At 43.2% G+C, this 18,404-nt stretch overlaps 1 protein-coding gene across 3 annotated transcripts in view; it reads left to right on the top strand.

Annotated features, from left to right (window-relative positions):
* stat5a (signal transducer and activator of transcription 5a) overlaps window positions 1-18,404 on the top strand; it is a 193,460-nt gene that overhangs the window by 120,242 nt on the left and 54,814 nt on the right. For 2 of the 3 annotated variants that reach the window (XM_060901976.1, XM_060901977.1), the window contains exons 3-5: window positions 15,953-16,080; window positions 17,792-17,948; window positions 18,176-18,265. In XM_060901976.1, the coding sequence (XP_060757959.1) occupies window positions 15,953-16,080; window positions 17,792-17,948; window positions 18,176-18,265 (375 nt within the window). The remainder of the gene's footprint in view (window positions 1-15,952; window positions 16,081-17,791; window positions 17,949-18,175; window positions 18,266-18,404) is intronic. The other variant, XM_060901978.1, reaches the window with a different exon arrangement.

The raw sequence follows: 18,404 nt of genomic DNA on the forward strand, positions 1-18,404 counted from the left end.
TGAAGTCAGTCTTAATTGTTCCTGATGTTCATACTCAGGCCTGACGCTAGAAATTTATCAGCCATGACAACGTCATGCCAAAATCAGGCTGAATTCATGTCGTCTGATCCTGGCATCACTTGAGTCAGACTTGTATCGTTTTCAAACTCTGTGTGGCCGAGCTACAAAGTGAGAAAAAATGGATGCCTCCATGTTGCTCTTTTGCTAGCAACACTATATTTAACAGTTATTCCACAAAATTGAGTCATACATGAGCTGATGGCAGGGCGGCACGGCGGTGTAGTGGTTAGCGCTGTTGCCTCACAGCAAGAAGGTCCGGGTTCGAGCCCCGTGGCCGGCGAGGGCCTTTCTGTGTGGAGTTTGCATGGTGTCCGCGTGGGTTTCCTCCGGGTGCTCCGGTGGTTTCCCCCACAGTCCAAAGACATGCAGGTTAGGTTAACTGGTGACTCTAAATTGACCGTAGGTGTGAATGTGAGTGTGAATGGTTGTCTGTGTCTATGTGTCAGCCCTGTGATGACCTGGCGACTTGTCCAGGGTGTACCCCGCCTTTCGCCCGTAGTCAGCTGGGATAGGCTCCAGCTTGCCTGCGACCCTGTAGAACAGGATAAAGCGGCTACAGATAATGAGATGAGATGAGCTGATGGCTGACGAGGCACGTAGCACTGAGTCAGCTATAAGCCATGTATGATGAGATTGACTGGAATAACTGTTTTATTCTATCCATATTCACTGGATTTTGAGAAACCATGCATTTTTATTTTTATTTTTTTGCAAATTCGATAAATAAAAACTTTATACAAAATGTCCAACAAAATAATTTCCGCTTAGAATGTTAACAAACCGGAGAAATGACAGTAAAAATTTATGAAAACTGCGATGATAATAATTCTTGAGAAATAAAAAAAATTACGTTCTTACCATCAAATGCTTTTATTCCATATTTTGTTGCTTTTTTTTTTGACATTTTCTTCTTCTTCTTCTTCTTTAGGGTGTTTTTGGCAGTTGGCAAACCAACTTAAAGGTGCATTACTGCCACCGACTGGGCTGGAGTGTGGAACAGGAGATATTCAGGGGGACTATATTCTTTTAGCTATTTCTGTTTCTTTTAAATACTTGACAACAATTTTTAGGGTTTTGTTTTCGAGTAGAGTTTTTATTTCGTCCTCGGTTGGTTCAGCAACACGCTCCGCCATTTTGTTTTTCTCTACTCATTGTATATGAGCTGATATCCTAGTAGTAGAGTAGCCAATCAGAGCACGCGATCGCTCATATCCAGTAAATGTGGATAGAATAAAACTATATAATATATTTTATCAAGCTAGAGTGTCTGTATATTGGTGTAATGGAAATACTTGTATATTCAGTATTGCTGGGTTAAAAATAAAGAACTGCTACTTTGTTTACCCTTGATACTATGAACAGCCATGTTGATGTGATGTCCTGTGATGAACTCGGGGTTGAGGAGACCAGCGAGTAGGAGTTCGGAGTTGAGGCGGCATTTCCTTTGGTTTGGTTTGGAAATTTAGAGTTACAAGCTTTAGTCAAAAGCAGCAACAGATTGTTCAGAAAGCTAGCCAATTCTGTATGTTTCAAAATCCAGCATCTATCTAAATTACAAATAAAAAATGTTCTGGCTTTGGTCGTTCCTTCGAGAAGATGGGAGAAAACGTGCGTCTTTGTTATGGTGATTATGGCGGCTCATTTTATTGGCTGTATTACAACCCCCATTCCAAAAAAGTTGGGACAAAGTACAAATTGTAAATAAAAACAGAATGCAATGATGTGAAAGTTTCAAAATTCCATATTTTATTCAGAATAGAACATAGATGACATATCAAATGTTTAAACTGAGAAAATGTATCATTTAAAGATTAGATTAGATTAGATTAGATTAGATTAGATTAGATTAGATTAGATTAGATTAGATTAGATTAGATTAGATAAAACTTTATTGATCCCTTTGGGAGGGTTCCCTCAGGGAAATTAAGATTCCAGCAGCATCATTACAGATAAACAGAGAAAAGAAATAGAGAAAAAACTTCTAGATAAATTAAAATAAATTAAGTATTTACATATACAAATATATAAAAAGAATAAGATATGAGGAAGAGAGGAAGGGGGGGAGGAGGGGGAAGAAAAAAAAGGTGGGGAGAAGGGGGGGCGGTGGCGGTAGGAGAGATATTGCACTTTATATTGCACATTGTCCGGTATTGCTTATTGTTAGGCTCGGCTACTGCTCCTTCCCGTCCTCTGTCCTCCTGTTACCCCTCCTTCCCCCCAGAGAGGAGTTGTACGGTCTGATGGCGTGAGGGACAAAGGAGTTTTTGAGTCTGTTTGTCCTGCACTTGGGAAGGAGCATTCTGTCACTGAACAGGCTCTTCTGGTTGCTGATGACGGTGTGCAGAGGGTGACTGGCATCGTCCATGATGTTCAATAGTTTGTCCATAGACCTCTTCTTTGACACCGTCACCAGAGAGTCCAGCTTCATGCCGACCACAGAGCCGGCCCACCTGATCAGTTTGTCCAGCCTGAATGTGTCCTTCTTGGATGTGCTGTCCCCCCAGCACACCATGTTGTAAAACAGGACACTGGCGACCACAGACTGATAGAACATCCACAGGAGTTTCCTGCAGATGTTAAAGGACCGCAGCCTCCTCAGGAAGTATAGCCTGCTCTGTCCCTTCCTGTATAAGTGTTTGGTGTTGCAAGTCCAGTCCAGCTTGCTGTCCAGCCACACCCCAAGGTACTTGTAGGAATCCACAGCCTCCACCTCGACTCCCTCGATCAGAGCTGGTCGTGACCTTGGTCTGGACCTCCCAAAGTCAATGACCAGCTCCTTGGTCTTCGAGGTGTTGAGCTGCAGATGGTTCCTGTTGCACCACACAGCAAAGTCCCTCACCAGGCTCCTATACTCCTCCTCTCTGTTGTCACTGATACACCCAACGATGACTGTGTCATCGGCAAACTTCTGGATGTGACACAGCTCCGAGTTGTAGCAGAAGTCCACGGTGTACAGGGTGAAGAGAAGAGGGGCTAGCACCGTGCCCTGGGGTGCTCCGGTGCTGCTAATCACAGTGTCAGATGTGATGTCCTTCAGCCTGACGTACTGCGGCCTGTCAGTGAGGTAGCTGGAGATCCAGGTGACCAGGCAGGGGTCCACTCGCATCCTGTTCAGTTTGTACTGAAGCAATAGGGGCTGAATGGTGTTGAAGGCACTCGAGAAGTCCAAGAAGAGGATCCTCACTGTGCCATTTCCCTTATCCAGATGCGATTGGGCTCGGTGTAGCAGGTAGAGGATGGCGTCTTCCACACCGACACCTGCCTGGTACGCAAACTGCAGACAGTCCTGGGCATGGTGTACCTAGGGTCTGAGGAGGCTGAGGAAGAGCTGCTCCAATGTCTTCATCAGATGTGAAGTTAGTGCCACCAGTCAGAAGTTGTTAAGCTCACTGGGCCAATTCTTTTTGGGAACTGGAATGATACATGATGTCTTCCAGAGGGTTGGCACTCTCCCCAGCTGCAGGGTAAGGTTGAAGATGCGTTGGAGTGGTTCACCCAGTTCAGCAGCACACGTCTTCAGTAGTCGGGGACACACCTTGTCCGGGCCTGCTGCTTTCCTGGGGTGAAGCTTCCTCAGTTGACCTCTGACCTGGTCTGCAGTAATGCATTGAGGAGTCTGTATTGAGGTGGGGGAGGAGGGGGCTGCTGTGATGACTGGGGGGAGGTGTGTTGAGGGAAGAAGGAGAGATGGCTGCAGTGAGGGAGAGGGTGGGGGGGACGTGGGCTGGTTGAACCGATTGAAAAAGTCATTCAACTCATTCGCCCTCTCCACTGTCCCCTCAATGACTCTGGTCTTTGTATTGTGGCCTGTGATGGTTTTCACACCTTCCCAGACCTCCCTCATGCTGTTCTCCTTCAGCTTCTGCTCCACCTTCCTCCTATAGCTGTCCTTAGTGTCCCTCACGCAGCGTTTTACCTCCCGTTGTGCTGCTTTCATCGCCTCCCTATCCCTGCTCCTGAAGGCGGCCTTCTTCCTGTTGAGGACAGCTTTGACTTCCTGTGTTACCCATGGCTTGTTATTAGGGTAACACCGTACAGTCTTAGCGGGGGAGACCACATCTGCACAGAAGTTAAGGTAATCCGTCAGACAGTGCGTCAGCCCCTCTATGTCCTCACAGTGTGGACTAAGCAGCACATCCCAGTCCGTGATGTCATAACAGTCCCTGAGGGCATCTTCCATTTCAGGGGACCACCTCCTGATGGAGCTAGTTGTTGCAGGCTGCCTTTGGACCAGGGGGGTGTACTTCGGCTGTAGTCGAACCAGGTTGTGGTCAGACTTCCCTAGTGGGGGGAGGGGTGTGACTCTGTATGCATCCCTCACATTAGCATACAGCAAGTCGATTGTCCTGTTGTTCCTTGTTGGACAATCCACAGCCTGGTAAAAATCAGCCAAAGTAGAGTCCAAAGTAGCATGATTAAAGTCCCCAGAAATTATGATAAATGCCTCAGGGTGCTGTGTCTGCAGCCTTGCTGTGACAGAGTGAATCCTCTCACATGCAGTGGCTGCATCTGCCCTTGGAGGGATGTAAACACAGATGGTGATCACGTGACTGAACTCCCTCGGGAGATAATATGGCCACAGGCTAATGGCTAGCAGCTCCAAGTCTGGGCAACATAAAACTGTCTTTAAGGAGAAATGTCCCGGGTTACACCAGCGATTGTTAACATAAATGATGAGTCCCCCACCTTTGCTTTTCCCGCATGTGTTAGTGTCTCTGTTGGCTCTCACAGCAGTGAATCCCCACAGGTCCACGTTAGCATCCGGTACAAGGTGTGTTAGACATGTCTCTGTAAAGATAAATAAGCTGCTCTCCCGGTAAATCCGCTGGTTGTTCAGAGCAGAAAGCTCATTGACTTTATTTGGCAGCGAGTTCACATTCCCCATGATAACAGAGGGAATGGATGGTTTGTAGCGCCGCCGGTTGTCCGCTAGCCTAGCCTTTAGCTTAGCTCCAGCTTTGCAGCCCCTGGGTTTCCTCCTCAACTCGGCCGGGATGGGGTGTTTTCAGGGCCAGCAGCTCCTCTCTCGAATAAGTGAGAAAACTGGCTCCTGGTTGCGTGTTAAAGTTAAAAATATCCATGTTATATAAGTAAAACACACTATGTCTTCGTAAGAAGAGCAGAAAAGTAAAAAAAGGTGGAAAAAAGAGGTTTAAAGAGCTAAAAACTACAGAGCTACTGGAGAGGCAGCCGTCTCACAGTGCCCATACTAGACCAAAAATTTTTTTGAAAAAGAAAACACAAAAAAATTTTAAAGAGAAAAATTAGGTGATTTTAAATTTCATGAGAACAACACATCTCAAAAAAGTTGGGAAAAGGCCATGTTTACCACTGTGAGACATCCCCTTTTCTCTTTACAACAGTCTGTAAACGTCTGGGGACTGAGGAGACAAGTTGCTCAAGTTTAGGGATAGGAATGTTAACCCATTCTTGTCTAATGTAGGATTCTAGTTGCTCAACTGTCTTAGGTCTTTTTTTGTCGTATCTTCCGTTTTATGATGCGCCAAATGTTTTCTATGGGTGAAAGATCTGGACTGCAGGCTGGCCAGTTCAGTACCCGGACCCTTCTTCTACGCAGCCATGATGCTGTAATTGATGCAGTATGTGGTTTGGCATTGTCATGTTGGAAAATGCAAGGTCTTCCCTGAAAGAGACGTCGTCTGGATGGGAGCATATGCTGCTCTAGAACCTGGATATACCTTTCAGCATTGATGGTGTCTTTCCAGATGTGTAAGCTGCCCATGCAACACGCACTAATGCAACCCCATACCATCAGAGATGCAGGCTTCTGAACTGAGCGTCGATAACAACTTGGGTCGTCCTTCTCCTCTTTAGTCCGAATGACATGGCGTCCCTGATTTCCATAAAGAACTTCAAATTTTGATTCATCTGACCACAGAACAGTTTTCCACTTTGCCACAGTCCATTTTAAATGAGCCTTGGCCCAGAGAAGACGTCTGCGCTTCTGGATCATGTTTAGATACGGCTTCTTCTTTGAACTATAGAGTTTTAGCTGGCAACGGCGGATGGCACGGTGAATTGTGTTCACAGATAATGTTCTCTGGAAATATTCCTGAGCCCATTTTGTGATTTCCAATACAGAAGCATGCCTGTATGTGATGCAGTGTCATCTAAGGGCCTGAAGATCACGGGCACCCAGTATGGTTTTCCGGCCTTGACCCTTACGCACAGAGATTCTTCCAGATTCTCTGAATCTTTTGATGATATTATGCACTGTAGATGATGATCTGTTCAAATTCTTTGCAATTTTACACTGTCGAACTCCTTTCTGATATTGCTCCACTATTTGTCGGCGCAGAATTAGGGGGATTGAGCTGCAATTTGGTCCTCCAGCTGCTCCTTTTTTGTACCTTTAACTTTTCCAGCCTCTTATTGCCCCTGTCCCAACTTTTTTGAGATGTGTTACTGTCATGAAATTTCAAATGAGCCAATATTTGGCATGAAATTTCAAAATGTCTCACTTTCGACATTTGATATGTTGTCTATGTTCTATTGTGAATACAATATCAGTTTTTGAGATTTGTAAATTATTGCATTCCGTTTTTATTTACAATTTGTACTTTGTCCCAACTTTTTTGGAATCGGGGTTGTATAAAAACGTCATTGTAAGCGAGGTCAAAGTTGAACTTGAGTGAGTTTTGAGTGAGCATAGCACCAGGGCGTCAAATCCTAGCGATGTGCTCGACAAGGGAACAACAGTTTCTCCGGTGCAAAGCAAATTGGCTGCTTATTATCTGTAGCTGGCTTTAGACGCCTCAAGAAACATCTCCATGAGGAAGAAACCCTGAGAGGAACCAGACTCGAGAGGGAACCTGTCCTCATCTGGTTGACACAGATTATAAATAACTCACTTCTTTAACTGTGTGGTCAACCAGTGCAATTGTGTAACTGGGAAATTCATTATAGTTTGAACAGAAAGTCTGTTTCGTTGAAGTTATGAATTGTTCACTGATGGAGATTGAGTGTAAAACTGTTCATCGCAACTGCAATCCTGAAGTTATCATGGCAGGCAAATGTAGTCCTAAACCTTCATATCAGTTGCAGTCAAACTCCATCTTCACGGTTTCTAAGTGCAACTTTAGGCTGTCGAAAGATATGAAGCCATCCTCAGTAGAAGCGAAGAGATGAGAACTTTAACCAGAAAAGGTTGTACATTATGATCCATGTATACAAATGGTATGCAATGTATTCTGTTAAAGGGGAACTGAAGTTGTTTTTAAATTGGCTTTATTTCTTAATTAACGTGTTATTCAATTACTTTTTCAGTTTTAGTAACCTTATATTGTGACTCGTATTGGCAACTAATTGCAATTAAATATTATACTTATCGGCCTATTCGGTTTTTAGCCGTGTCGAATTTAGTTCGTTTGGTCCACGGCAGGCGTCGCTTATCCGCGCGATCTTCACGAGACTTGTGCGAGACTTCGAAACGTGAAGTGTCAGCCAGGTGTCAGTGCCACCATTTTGAAAACTGTTTTCCAAACGAAATATTGCACAAAAACGAGTTTAAATGAAGATTACTGCCTACTTTTTTTTCAAACTTTCCTGATTGCTATCAAAACAAACAACACTTCCGGCTTGATTACGTCAGCATTCGAAAGAGGGCGCGCGCGTCTTTTGACAACGTTGGCAGATGTTGCCCTGTGTCCGAAATCACTCCCTACTCACTATATAGTGGAGACGCCATTTTGTAGTGCTGTCCGAAACCTTAGTGAGGATTATTTACACCCTATATAGTGCGCTCAAAGTATCCCACAATGCGTCACGAAAAGTGGTGTACAACGATGGTCACTAACCAAAGCAATATATCCCATCATGCATTGTGGTCGCGCTGAAATAAATCAAAGTCTCAAATTTGATTTAATAAAAGGCAGTGGCAAAGAAGAAAGTATTCAGCCTTGATTTAAAAAGAACTGAAAGATGCAGGAACTTTGTATTGATTAATGTGGGAAATGCGCTCAGTATAATATGGATTTGACACAAAATACATGCATGTAGTTATTATTTTGAAAACCCACCAGCCGACTGATCCGGCACGTTTTAATTGTGCGACAGTAATGACGTAAATACCAGCGCGACGGAATAGTGTCCGGAAGCGTTTTTTCATTTTACCATTGAGCTCACTAGGGGGTAGGGAGTAGTGAATGAGTGAGCAATTTCAGACACAGGGTTGGTCACTTTGATTTCCGCTGTACGTTTTACTTCCGTCCTACGATGTCTCGCACAGGTCTCAACGCATCTCGTTTACGGCCATTGCTTTGACGTATGGACTGATATATTACAGAGCGTATTTTAAACACTCGTAACTTGCTATAGCAGCGACAAAATAGCAGTCGAAAATGCATTCCTATATTTAATAAAATGAGATGAATAGAATTTTGATAATAAAAAAAAATTGCCTTCAGTTCTCCTTTCAGATAAGTGAGAGAAAATGTGGCCATTTGGATCAAAAGGAAGTCCAAGTTATAAAGGCAAGACAGAAGAGGAAAATGTTGGCCATTATACATGCTGAGATGAGTCAGTATGTAGCAATTCAGTGGGGACAGAATTGGTGGAAGATTGTCGGAGATAAAGCCTCACATGCAGCGATATAGAGGATGTGCTCAATACCACACTCCTGAAACTTCTGAATCCCTTAAGAGGAACGTCTGAGCAACTAAACAGCATTCAGACAACTGTATATAGCTGTACATGTAACTCCATATAGCTGTAAACATGAGACCTTTGAGCCTAAAAACCACTGAATGTCACAAAACGAACAAATTTGCTATCATTAATTATCGTGCATGCAGTGTTCAAATACTGCCACTGAGATATCTCTGATTGTACATGGAGGATATTACACAGTGGCATGAAGATATGAAGTTTATCTTCAAGTGGTGAAAAATATTTTCAATACGAGAAGATAAACTTCATATCTTCACACCACCGTGTCATGTTCTTTATATTATACAGACACATCCACAAAAAAAAAAAACACAAGTTAATCAAAAGAATTTTAATTTTGAACCGGTTTGCCATTTTGACAACGAGCGTCTAGTCAGCAGGAAAACACTGGGAGTGAGTGATGTCATCGGAGTGAAATATCGGGAATTATTATACATACAGGACACTTTTTCGACGGAATAAAAACATGTTCTATTCCCTTCTAGCAGGTTTCATAGCATGCAATATTATCATATCGCTTATCCTATGTGTATTACATTTACATTAATGGCATTTAGCAGACGCTCTTATCCAGGGAGCAGTTGCAGGTTAGGTGCCTTGCTCAAGGGCACTTCAGCCATTCTTGCTGGTCCAGGGACTCAAACCAATGACCTTTTGGTCCCAAAGCTGCTTCTCTAACCATTAGGCCATGGCCTCCCTATTACGTTACTCTAACCAGTGGAGAATGAGCACTGAATATGGTTTACGATATTGCATGGTTGTCAAGACAGCATGACATCACACGTCGGAGACGTAAAACTTCCACACTAGCGGGCGACTGTGACAATTTGTAAACAAGCATGGCTGCCAGGTTTGCTTTGTTAAATACGGAAGATTTTGAGAGAATTTTCAAAAAATAATATTGGCTGGCTTTTTTCATTCAGCTACTCGTCTTCGACTCATTCAGTATCATGCTAGCTGAATGGAATATATCTGATATACCACAAAAAAGCCAGCCAATATTATTTAAACATGTCACTCAGATCTGAGATGTATTTCGTATGAAAAATGCGAGTTTTTCAACACAAGAAGATAAACTTCATATCTTCAAGCTAACATGTGAGTTTCTTTTTATTATATAGACACATTCACAAACAAAAAGTACCCAAATTTATCAAAACAATTCATCAACTTCCTCACAAGTGACATATAGAGATTTATATCACGGTTTTGGTTCTCCATGTCCCGGATGTGAAGTTTCAAGTCAAGTCAAGTCAAGTTTGTCTGTATAGCGCTTTTAACAATAAACATTGTCCCAAAGCAGCTTTACAGAATCTGAATGGCCCAAAAACATGAGCTAATTTTATCCCTAATCTATCCCCAATGAGCAAGCCCGTGGCAACGGTGGCAAGGAAAAACTCCCTCAGACGACACGAGGAAGAAACCTCAAGAGGAACCAGACTCAACAGGGAACCCATCATCACCTGGACAACAACAGACGACATGACTATAACATTAACAGTTTTAACATGAAGTCAGTTTCGTTGATGTTATAACTCTTCAGTGATGGAAACTTGAGTGCAAAACTGTTCATGACAACCGCAGTCCTAAAGTTAGCAAGTCAACTGTAGTCCTCAGCCATAAAAGCATTACTGTAAGAGTCCAGAGCATCTTCCAAGTGTGACTTTCAACTGTCCGTACGGGGCCGTCCTCCACAGGAGCGATGCGATGAGATGGAACTCATATGAAAGAACGAGTGGTGTATTTCCCAGTAAAACACTCGTGTCCATATAACATCTCATCTCATTATCTCTAGCCGCTTTATCCTTCTACAGGGTCGCAGGCAAGCTGGAGCCTATCCCAGCTGACTATGGGCGAAAGGCGGGGTACACCCTGGACAAGTCGCCAGGTCATCACAGGGCTGACACATAGACACAGACAACCATTCACACTCACATTCACACCTACGGTCAATTTAGAGTCACCAGTTAACCTAACCTGCATGTCTTTGGACTGTGGGGGAAACCGGAGCACCCGGAGGAAACCCACGCGGACACGGGGAGAACATGCAAACTCCGCACAGAAAGGCCCTCGCCGGCCACGGGGCTCGAACCCGGACCTTCTTACTGTGAGGCGACAGCGCTAACCACTACACCACCGTGCCGCCTCCATATAACATATATATCAAGACTCATATTTTTCATCCAGACCTTTCGTCCATGTTGGTTTTTGCCACTTGCTGATCTTGCAATGTAATTGGTCAGGAAGTAAAACGCACCTCATGTCGCTCAGAGGTTTTCTGAAATATTTATTTTTCAGAACTTCCAAAGTCAGAGTGAAAAGATCGTATCACGATTCTCGGAGACATTTCGACAGTACATGATACGTAGCATGATGTATATGTTCGCTGACAAACAACAAGCAAAACAAGTGTTTCCAATGCTTTCCCTGGGATTATATATAAAAAAGCATGTTGGATGATGAGAAAAAGACGTGTGATCAGCATGAAAACTGTCTCTTTGTGTAGCTCCGAAAAGCCACAGTGATGTTCATCAATGACATTTTCCTTCTTTCGCAGTAAATTCCTGCTTTTAACGCTTACTTTTGTGCTGTCTTTCATTTCGGAAATGTCTTGGAGTGTAAAGCTGTTACTGAGAGAAGTGGAACCAGATTTTTTTTTTTTTTACTTTCAACTTTTAATGTTCTCATCGTTGGTCCATTCAGACCTTTTGAGAACTTTATTTAGTTATTTATTTTGAAGCTGATGACAGTCACCGAGACTTTTTTTTTTTTTAAATCTCAAAGCATCTATCAGTGATAGTTATCAGGATGCAAACAAATATGATTAACAGAAGGCCTCCAAAACACACACACACACGCACACACACACGCAGCATAAGCTGATATTACTACAGGAAGATACACTGGACACTCATAATGCTGGCACCAGTGCCTTCATTGTTTCAATCTGCTCGACCCATCTGTTGTTTTTATCCAGATTGTTTTTCATCTGCTTGGTTCAGGAATGTGTGTATGTGTGTGTGCGTGTGTGTATGTGTGTGATGCCATACTTGAATGAGCCCACAAGATTAAGCAAGAAGGAATCAAGCACTTTTAATCTACGTCATCTCTCTACCTCTTTTTTCCTTCATTGCTCCGTTCCCACTCCCATCATGATGGCTAAAGTGCCGCCGCAGTAATCAAAGTGTTATCTTTTTGTATTTGTAAAACTTTTAAAATCAGTGCCACTCTGAAGCCCATAGCCACAGCCCGTTCAGCGATTGCTGCTTGAGGCGTTAAGGATTACTTATTTGTTTTCGCGGAATACAAATGGAAATTCTATTCACACTTTCAACTTCCTGCTGTTTGAGTTACCATTTTACCACTGATCGTAAAAAGAGTGAGTAGTAAAAGAATCAGCTAGCAATGACCGAGCTGTCAGTGTGACATGCCGGCGAGGGCCTTTCTGTGCGGAGTTTGCATGTTCTCCCCGTATCAGCGTGGGTTTCCTCCGGGTGCTCCGGTTTCCCCCACAGTCCATAGACATGCAGTTACAGTAGGTTAACGTGGGGCGGCCTTGGGCTGAGGTGCCCTTGAGCAAGGTACCGAACCCCTGACTGCTCCCCGGGCGCTCTGGTGTGGCTGCCCACTGCTCTGAGTGTGTGCGTGCGTGTGTTCACTGCTTCAGATGGGTTAAATGCAGAGGATAAATTTCACTGTGCTTGAAGTGTGCATGTGACGAATAAAGGTTTCTTCTTCTTAGAATCCCCTTTGCATATTTGCATCCCCTTTGCATGAGCCTAGCGCTTTGTTAGTCACAGGAAAGCACGTTTCCATGTAAGTGAAAAAAAAAAAAAACCAGAAGTACAACACTGAGATCTGGAAATAGTAGGGAGAGAACGAGCATGAAGTGAAGTGGCTTTGGAAAGCTGAGATGAATTTATATCACGCATGGCCACGTCGCCTTTACGCCTAAAACGGCGTGTGCTTGAGAAGGACAAGGGTCGTTCACTCATTCAGCAGGCGTGTTGCTGCAGGGAAATACTAAAGCTGCGCAGTAATGTGCGATCTTGTGGGCTGAGAGCCTGAATCAGGTGCATGAGTGAGCATTTTAAGGCCAGCAAATATGCTCACAGCAAATATGCCGGAGTGATTGATCGATCCATCATTATTAAAGCCTATACGTGTGGGGTTAGATTGCGACGTCAAGCAATGGGGGTGGGAGTGTATGTGTGATTGATGTCAAAGAACAAGAAGTGCAAGATACTACTACATTCATCCTTCTGTGTAAGGACAGGCTTGGCATTTCAGACATTTCAACATTTTTTTTTGACTGTTTTAACATCAGAGTACACTGCTAGGATTTATATTACATTACATTACTGGCATTTAGCAGACGCTGTTATCCACAGCGACATACAACATACCCAGAGCAGTTGGGGATCAGGTGCCTTTCTCAAGAGCACTTCATCCATTCCTGCTGGTCCAGGGACTCAAACCGGTGACCTTTCGGTCGCAAAGCTGCTTCGCTATCCATTCAGCCATGGCGGTCTCCTTTTTCCTTCCTTAAATAAAATGTCAGATTGCGTATTTGACATCAATATTTAATGATTGACATTTTTACACAGGTGTTTTGAACTCTCCGATATTACCTGACACCCTGTTGGAAGCTCCGCCTCCTTCCTCCATTTCATGTTACAGTAGTAATGTTTAAGCCCCAGCGCTCTTGTCTTGACCGGATTCAACATGCAAATTCCAGTTTAAAGCAGCAACCTTGCTTTCTGTCAAGAATATTTCAAGGTTCATGAATGTGAATTATTTTACATACAGGACATTTTTTCGACGGAATAAAAACGTGTTCTAGTCCCTTCTAGCGGGTTTCATTCATTTGGTTCGATTGCATGCAATATTGTTCGCATATCGCTTATCCTATGTGTATTACGTCACTCTACCCAATGGGGAATGAGTGTTGAGTATGGTTTACGATATTGCATGGTTGTCAAGACAACATGACGTCACATGTCTGAGATGTAAAACTTTCGTGCTAGCAAGCAACTGGGACAATTTGTAAACAAACATGGCCGCCAGGTTTGCTTTGTTAAATAAGGAAGATTTTAAGAGAATTTTGAAAGAGAAAGACACGTTGAACACCCGAAAAAAAAATGTATTATAATAATAATAATAATGGATTTGATTTTTATCGTGGTATATCAGACATACAGTGGGGCAAAAAAGTATTTAGTCAGTCACCAATTGTGCAAGTTCTCCCACTTAAAAAGATGAGAGAGGCCTGTAATTTTTATCATAGGTATACCTCAACTATGAGAGACAGAATGAGAAAAAAAAATCCAGAAAATCACATTGTCTGATTTTTAAAGAATTTATTTGCAAATTATGGTGGAAAATAAGTATTTGGTCAATAACAAAAGTTCATCTCAATACTTTGTTATATACCCTTTGTTGGCAATGACAGAGGTCAAACGTTTTCTGTAAGTCTTCACAAGGTTTTCACACACTGTTGCTGGTATTTTGGCCCATTCCTCCATGCAGATCTCCTCTAGAGCAGTGATGTTTTGGGGCTGTCGCTGGGCAACACGGACTTTCAACTCCCTCCAAAGATTTTCTATGGGGTTGAGATCTGGAGACTGGCTAGGCCACTCCAGGACCTTGAAATGCTTCTTACGAAGCCACTCCTTCGTTGCCCGGGCGGTGTGTTTGGGATCATTGTCATGCTGAAAGACCCAGCCACGTTTCATCTTCAGTGCCCTTGCTGATGGAAGGAGGTTTTCACTCAAAATCTCACGATACATGGCCCCATTCATTCTTTCCTTTACACAGATCAGTCGTCCTGGTCCCTTTGCAGAAAAACAGCCCCAAAGCATGATGTTTCCACCCCCATGCTTCACAGTAGGTATGGTGTTCTTTGGATGCAACTCAGCATTCTTTCTCCTCCAAACACGACAAGTTGAGTTTTTACCAAAAAGTTCTATTTTGGTTTCATCTGACCATATGACATTCTCCCAATCCTCTTCTGGATCATCCAAATGCTCTCTAGCAAACTTCAGACGGGCCTGGACATGTACTGGCTTAAGCAGGGAGACACGTCTGGCACTGCAGGATTTGAGTCCCTGGTGGCGTAGTGTGTTACTGATGGTAGCCTTTGTTACTTTGGTCCCAGCTCTCTGCAGGTCATTCACTAGGTCCCCCCCGTGTGGTTCTGGGATTTTTGCTCGCCGTTCTTGTGATCATTTTGACCCCACGGGGTGAGATCTTGCGTGGAGCCCCAGATCGAGGGAGATTATCAGTGGTCTTGTATGTCTTCCATTTTCTAATAATTGCTCCCACAGTTGATTTCTTCACACCAAGCTGCTTACCTATTGCAGATTCAGTCTTCCCAGCCTGGTGCAGGGCTACAATTTTGTTTCTGGTGTCCTTTGACAGCTCTTTGGTCTTGGCCATAGTGGAGTTTGGAGTGTGACTGTTTGAGGTTGTGGACAGGTGTCTTTTATACTGATAACGAGTTCAAACAGGTGCCATTAATACAGGTAACGAGTGGAGGACAGAGGAGCCTCTTAAAGAAGTTGTTACAGGTCTGTGAGAGCCAGAAATCTTGCTTGTTTGTAGGTGACTAAATACTTATTTTACCGAGGAATTTACCAATTAATTCATTAAAAATCCTACAGTGTGATTTCCTGGATTCTTTCCCCTCATTTTGTCTCTCATAGTTGAAGTGTACCTATGATGAAAATTACAGGCCTCTCTCATCTTTTTAAGTGGGAGAACTTGCGCAATTGGTGGCTGACTAAATACTTTTTTGCCAAACTGTATCACGCAACGCCAGCCAATATTATTTAAATAAACGAGTAGGATGTTTCAATGAGCTAACAGACAACTATTTAGTAAAAAAGAAAGAAACATTTTAATTGACAAATCTAACCGTAAGCAATCATTTTTAAGAGTAATAATTATTAGAAAGTGATTTGAAACGCTGTTTGCTCAAGCAGCTAGGTTTAGCCCAAAGTTTCACTGTTTTGCAATGGTTGCTATGGTGATGTGAACAACTTCTGGAAAGTCCAAGCAAGCAATCTGCCTGTTTTACTTTCTCGCTCAGTCACAAGGTCATAAAAAGTGATTTGGTGATTAGTGACACTTGGTATTAGAAAGTGTCTTTCAAATGAAGCCTGTTCTAATAAAATTGCGCTATCTATCCATTTGTCTCTACCAGATGGCGGTGTGGATTCAGGCCCAGCAGTTACAGGGTGACGCCCTGCACCAGATGCAGTCTCTCTACGGCCAGCATTTCCCCATAGAGGTGCGACACTACCTGTCCCAGTGGATAGAGGGCCAGCTCTGGTACGTGTCTCTATGTGGTGACCAAATAAATGTCTCGAATGCAGCACTGTTGGATTCTTAAATCCGATTGGTCCGATTAATGTGCTTATTCTAATACATTTTCGTAACACGTACGGCGGGCGATCCAAATAGTCGGAGCCTAATAATACGTGGATCCTAAAACATGTTTTAGCAAAGAAATGCGTCTGATTGTTGATACGGTGAAGGACTCTGTAAGGAGATGTGACTTTAACATGGAAGGACTCTCCAGTGTCGGCAAGTTTTCCACCATGGTTTCCACCAGTCTTTAGGACAGAGGACTTTGTGGTGTCTGGTTTCTCAGTACCATGAAAAAGTGTATTTTTTTCTGAAGGGGCCTTCTAGGCGTTCAGAGAAGCCCAAACATATCAACATTACAAATGTTATATTTAATTTCTTATATTTAAATTCATGGGTGGCACGGTGGTGTAGTGGTTAGCGCTGTCACCTCACAGCAAGAAGGTTCTGGGTTCGAGCCCCATGGCTGGCGAGGGCCTTTCTGTGCAGAGTTTGCATGTTCTCCCCGTGTCCGCGTGGGTTTCCTCCGGGTGCTCCGGTTTCCCCCACAGTCCAAAGACATGCAGGTTAGGTTAACTGGTGACTCTAAATTAATCGTAGATGTGAGTGTGAATGGTTGTCTGTGTCTCTGTGTCGGCCCTGTGATGACCTGGCGACTTGTCCAGGGTGTACCCCGCCTTTCGCCCGTAGTCAGCTGGGATAGGCTCCAGCTTGCCTGCGACCCTGTAGAACAGGATAAAGCGGCTAGAGATAATGAGATGAGATTTAAATTCATGATAATTATTCTCTTCTAATTGTAATTTGGTTTCATTTTATATCAAATTAGCTTCAGAAATGAAAGGGTTACTGTCCTGAAAACATTAAAATCGAGTTATCCAGTGAGATTTTTTTGTTTTGTTGTGTCTAGGCTGAGAAGAGTTTCGAGCTGGCTCACTCACTGGTTAGGACTTCATTGCCGGGACAGAAGGTCATGGCAGTGTGTGTTTCTGTAGGAAGTGACAGATGAATTAACCAATCAGATTTTGATTTATAGTGGGAGGAAACAAAAATTTATCGCCCTCGGCCCGCTTGAAGGCCAACGTGAGCTTAACCGCGACTCGGCGCTGTCAATGCAGCAGTGAAGTCACCTTCCAGCCGGTGTAGCGTTCATCAGTAGTGTTAGCGAATTTTAATAAAGTGGTCAATCCAGTGCTATCGAGAGTATGTAGCACAGACTAACGACCGAGAAACTAAGATTTCTGTCTCCAGAATCTTCTTCTACGCTGCACGATCGCTACAGGATTTTTCACTCAGACTTAAGTATTCATTTCCCTCTGTAATATACTTAGTTACTTTTAAAATCAACATTAACAACTCTACACAACAGAGCGACCTGGCAGCCTGCCGCTAATCCCTTACAAAATCCTTTGTCCTGTTGCTTTTTTTGGTGTGACTGGCTAAGTTTTGGCTGAGCTCAAGTCCCAGCTCTAATAGTAACAGTTCGCTACTGATTTTTAATTTTTTTTTTGTCTTATGAACTTCAAGAGAGAGAAAACGAGGCTAGTAAGTGACAGACCGTTTATAGCTGCTGTAACGTAAACGATAACAGGAACTAACTTGCCTCATAGACGTTCCTATAACAACCTGAAGGGGCTTTAATCATAAAACTTTGTCCTCTTTGTTGATTATCTCTCAGGGACGCTATCGACCTGGAGAACCCGCAGGAAGAATTTAAAGCTAAACGCTTGCTGGACAGTTTAATTCAAGAACTACAGAAAAAGGCAGAACATCAAATGGGAGAGGATGGCTTTCTGCTCAAGATTAAACTAGGCCACTACGCTTCACAGTTAAAGGTAAACACACAAACAGCCCTTATTTGCTGTATGCCTCAGAGCAAATACATACGAAGCATAAACACATACCCAGAGCAGTATGTAGGCAGGCTGTCTTCCTGTATGCAAACTAGACAGAAGTGCAGCGTAAGAGCAGTGAGGATGATGATAATCTGTAATGAATGTGTGAGAAGACATGAATCATGATGACCGTCAAAATGAAACAGAGAGAATGTGTTGTATTTCAGAGCACATATGACCGATGTCCACTGGAGCTGGTGAGATGCATCAGACACATTCTGTACACAGAGCAGAGACTCGTCAGGGAAGCTACTAATGTGAGTAACACACACACACACACAAATATTCTTGATGAAATTCTGGTTATGAAAGAGGAAGCTTCTAGGTTTCACAGTTGTGCAACACACTAAATCTTTGTGAATTTGGGTAATATCTCTTAATATTTTTTTTTTAGCA

Source organism: Neoarius graeffei, chromosome 20 (genome assembly GCF_027579695.1).
Source record: "Neoarius graeffei isolate fNeoGra1 chromosome 20, fNeoGra1.pri, whole genome shotgun sequence".
Taxonomy (NCBI): Eukaryota; Metazoa; Chordata; class Actinopteri; order Siluriformes; family Ariidae; genus Neoarius; species Neoarius graeffei.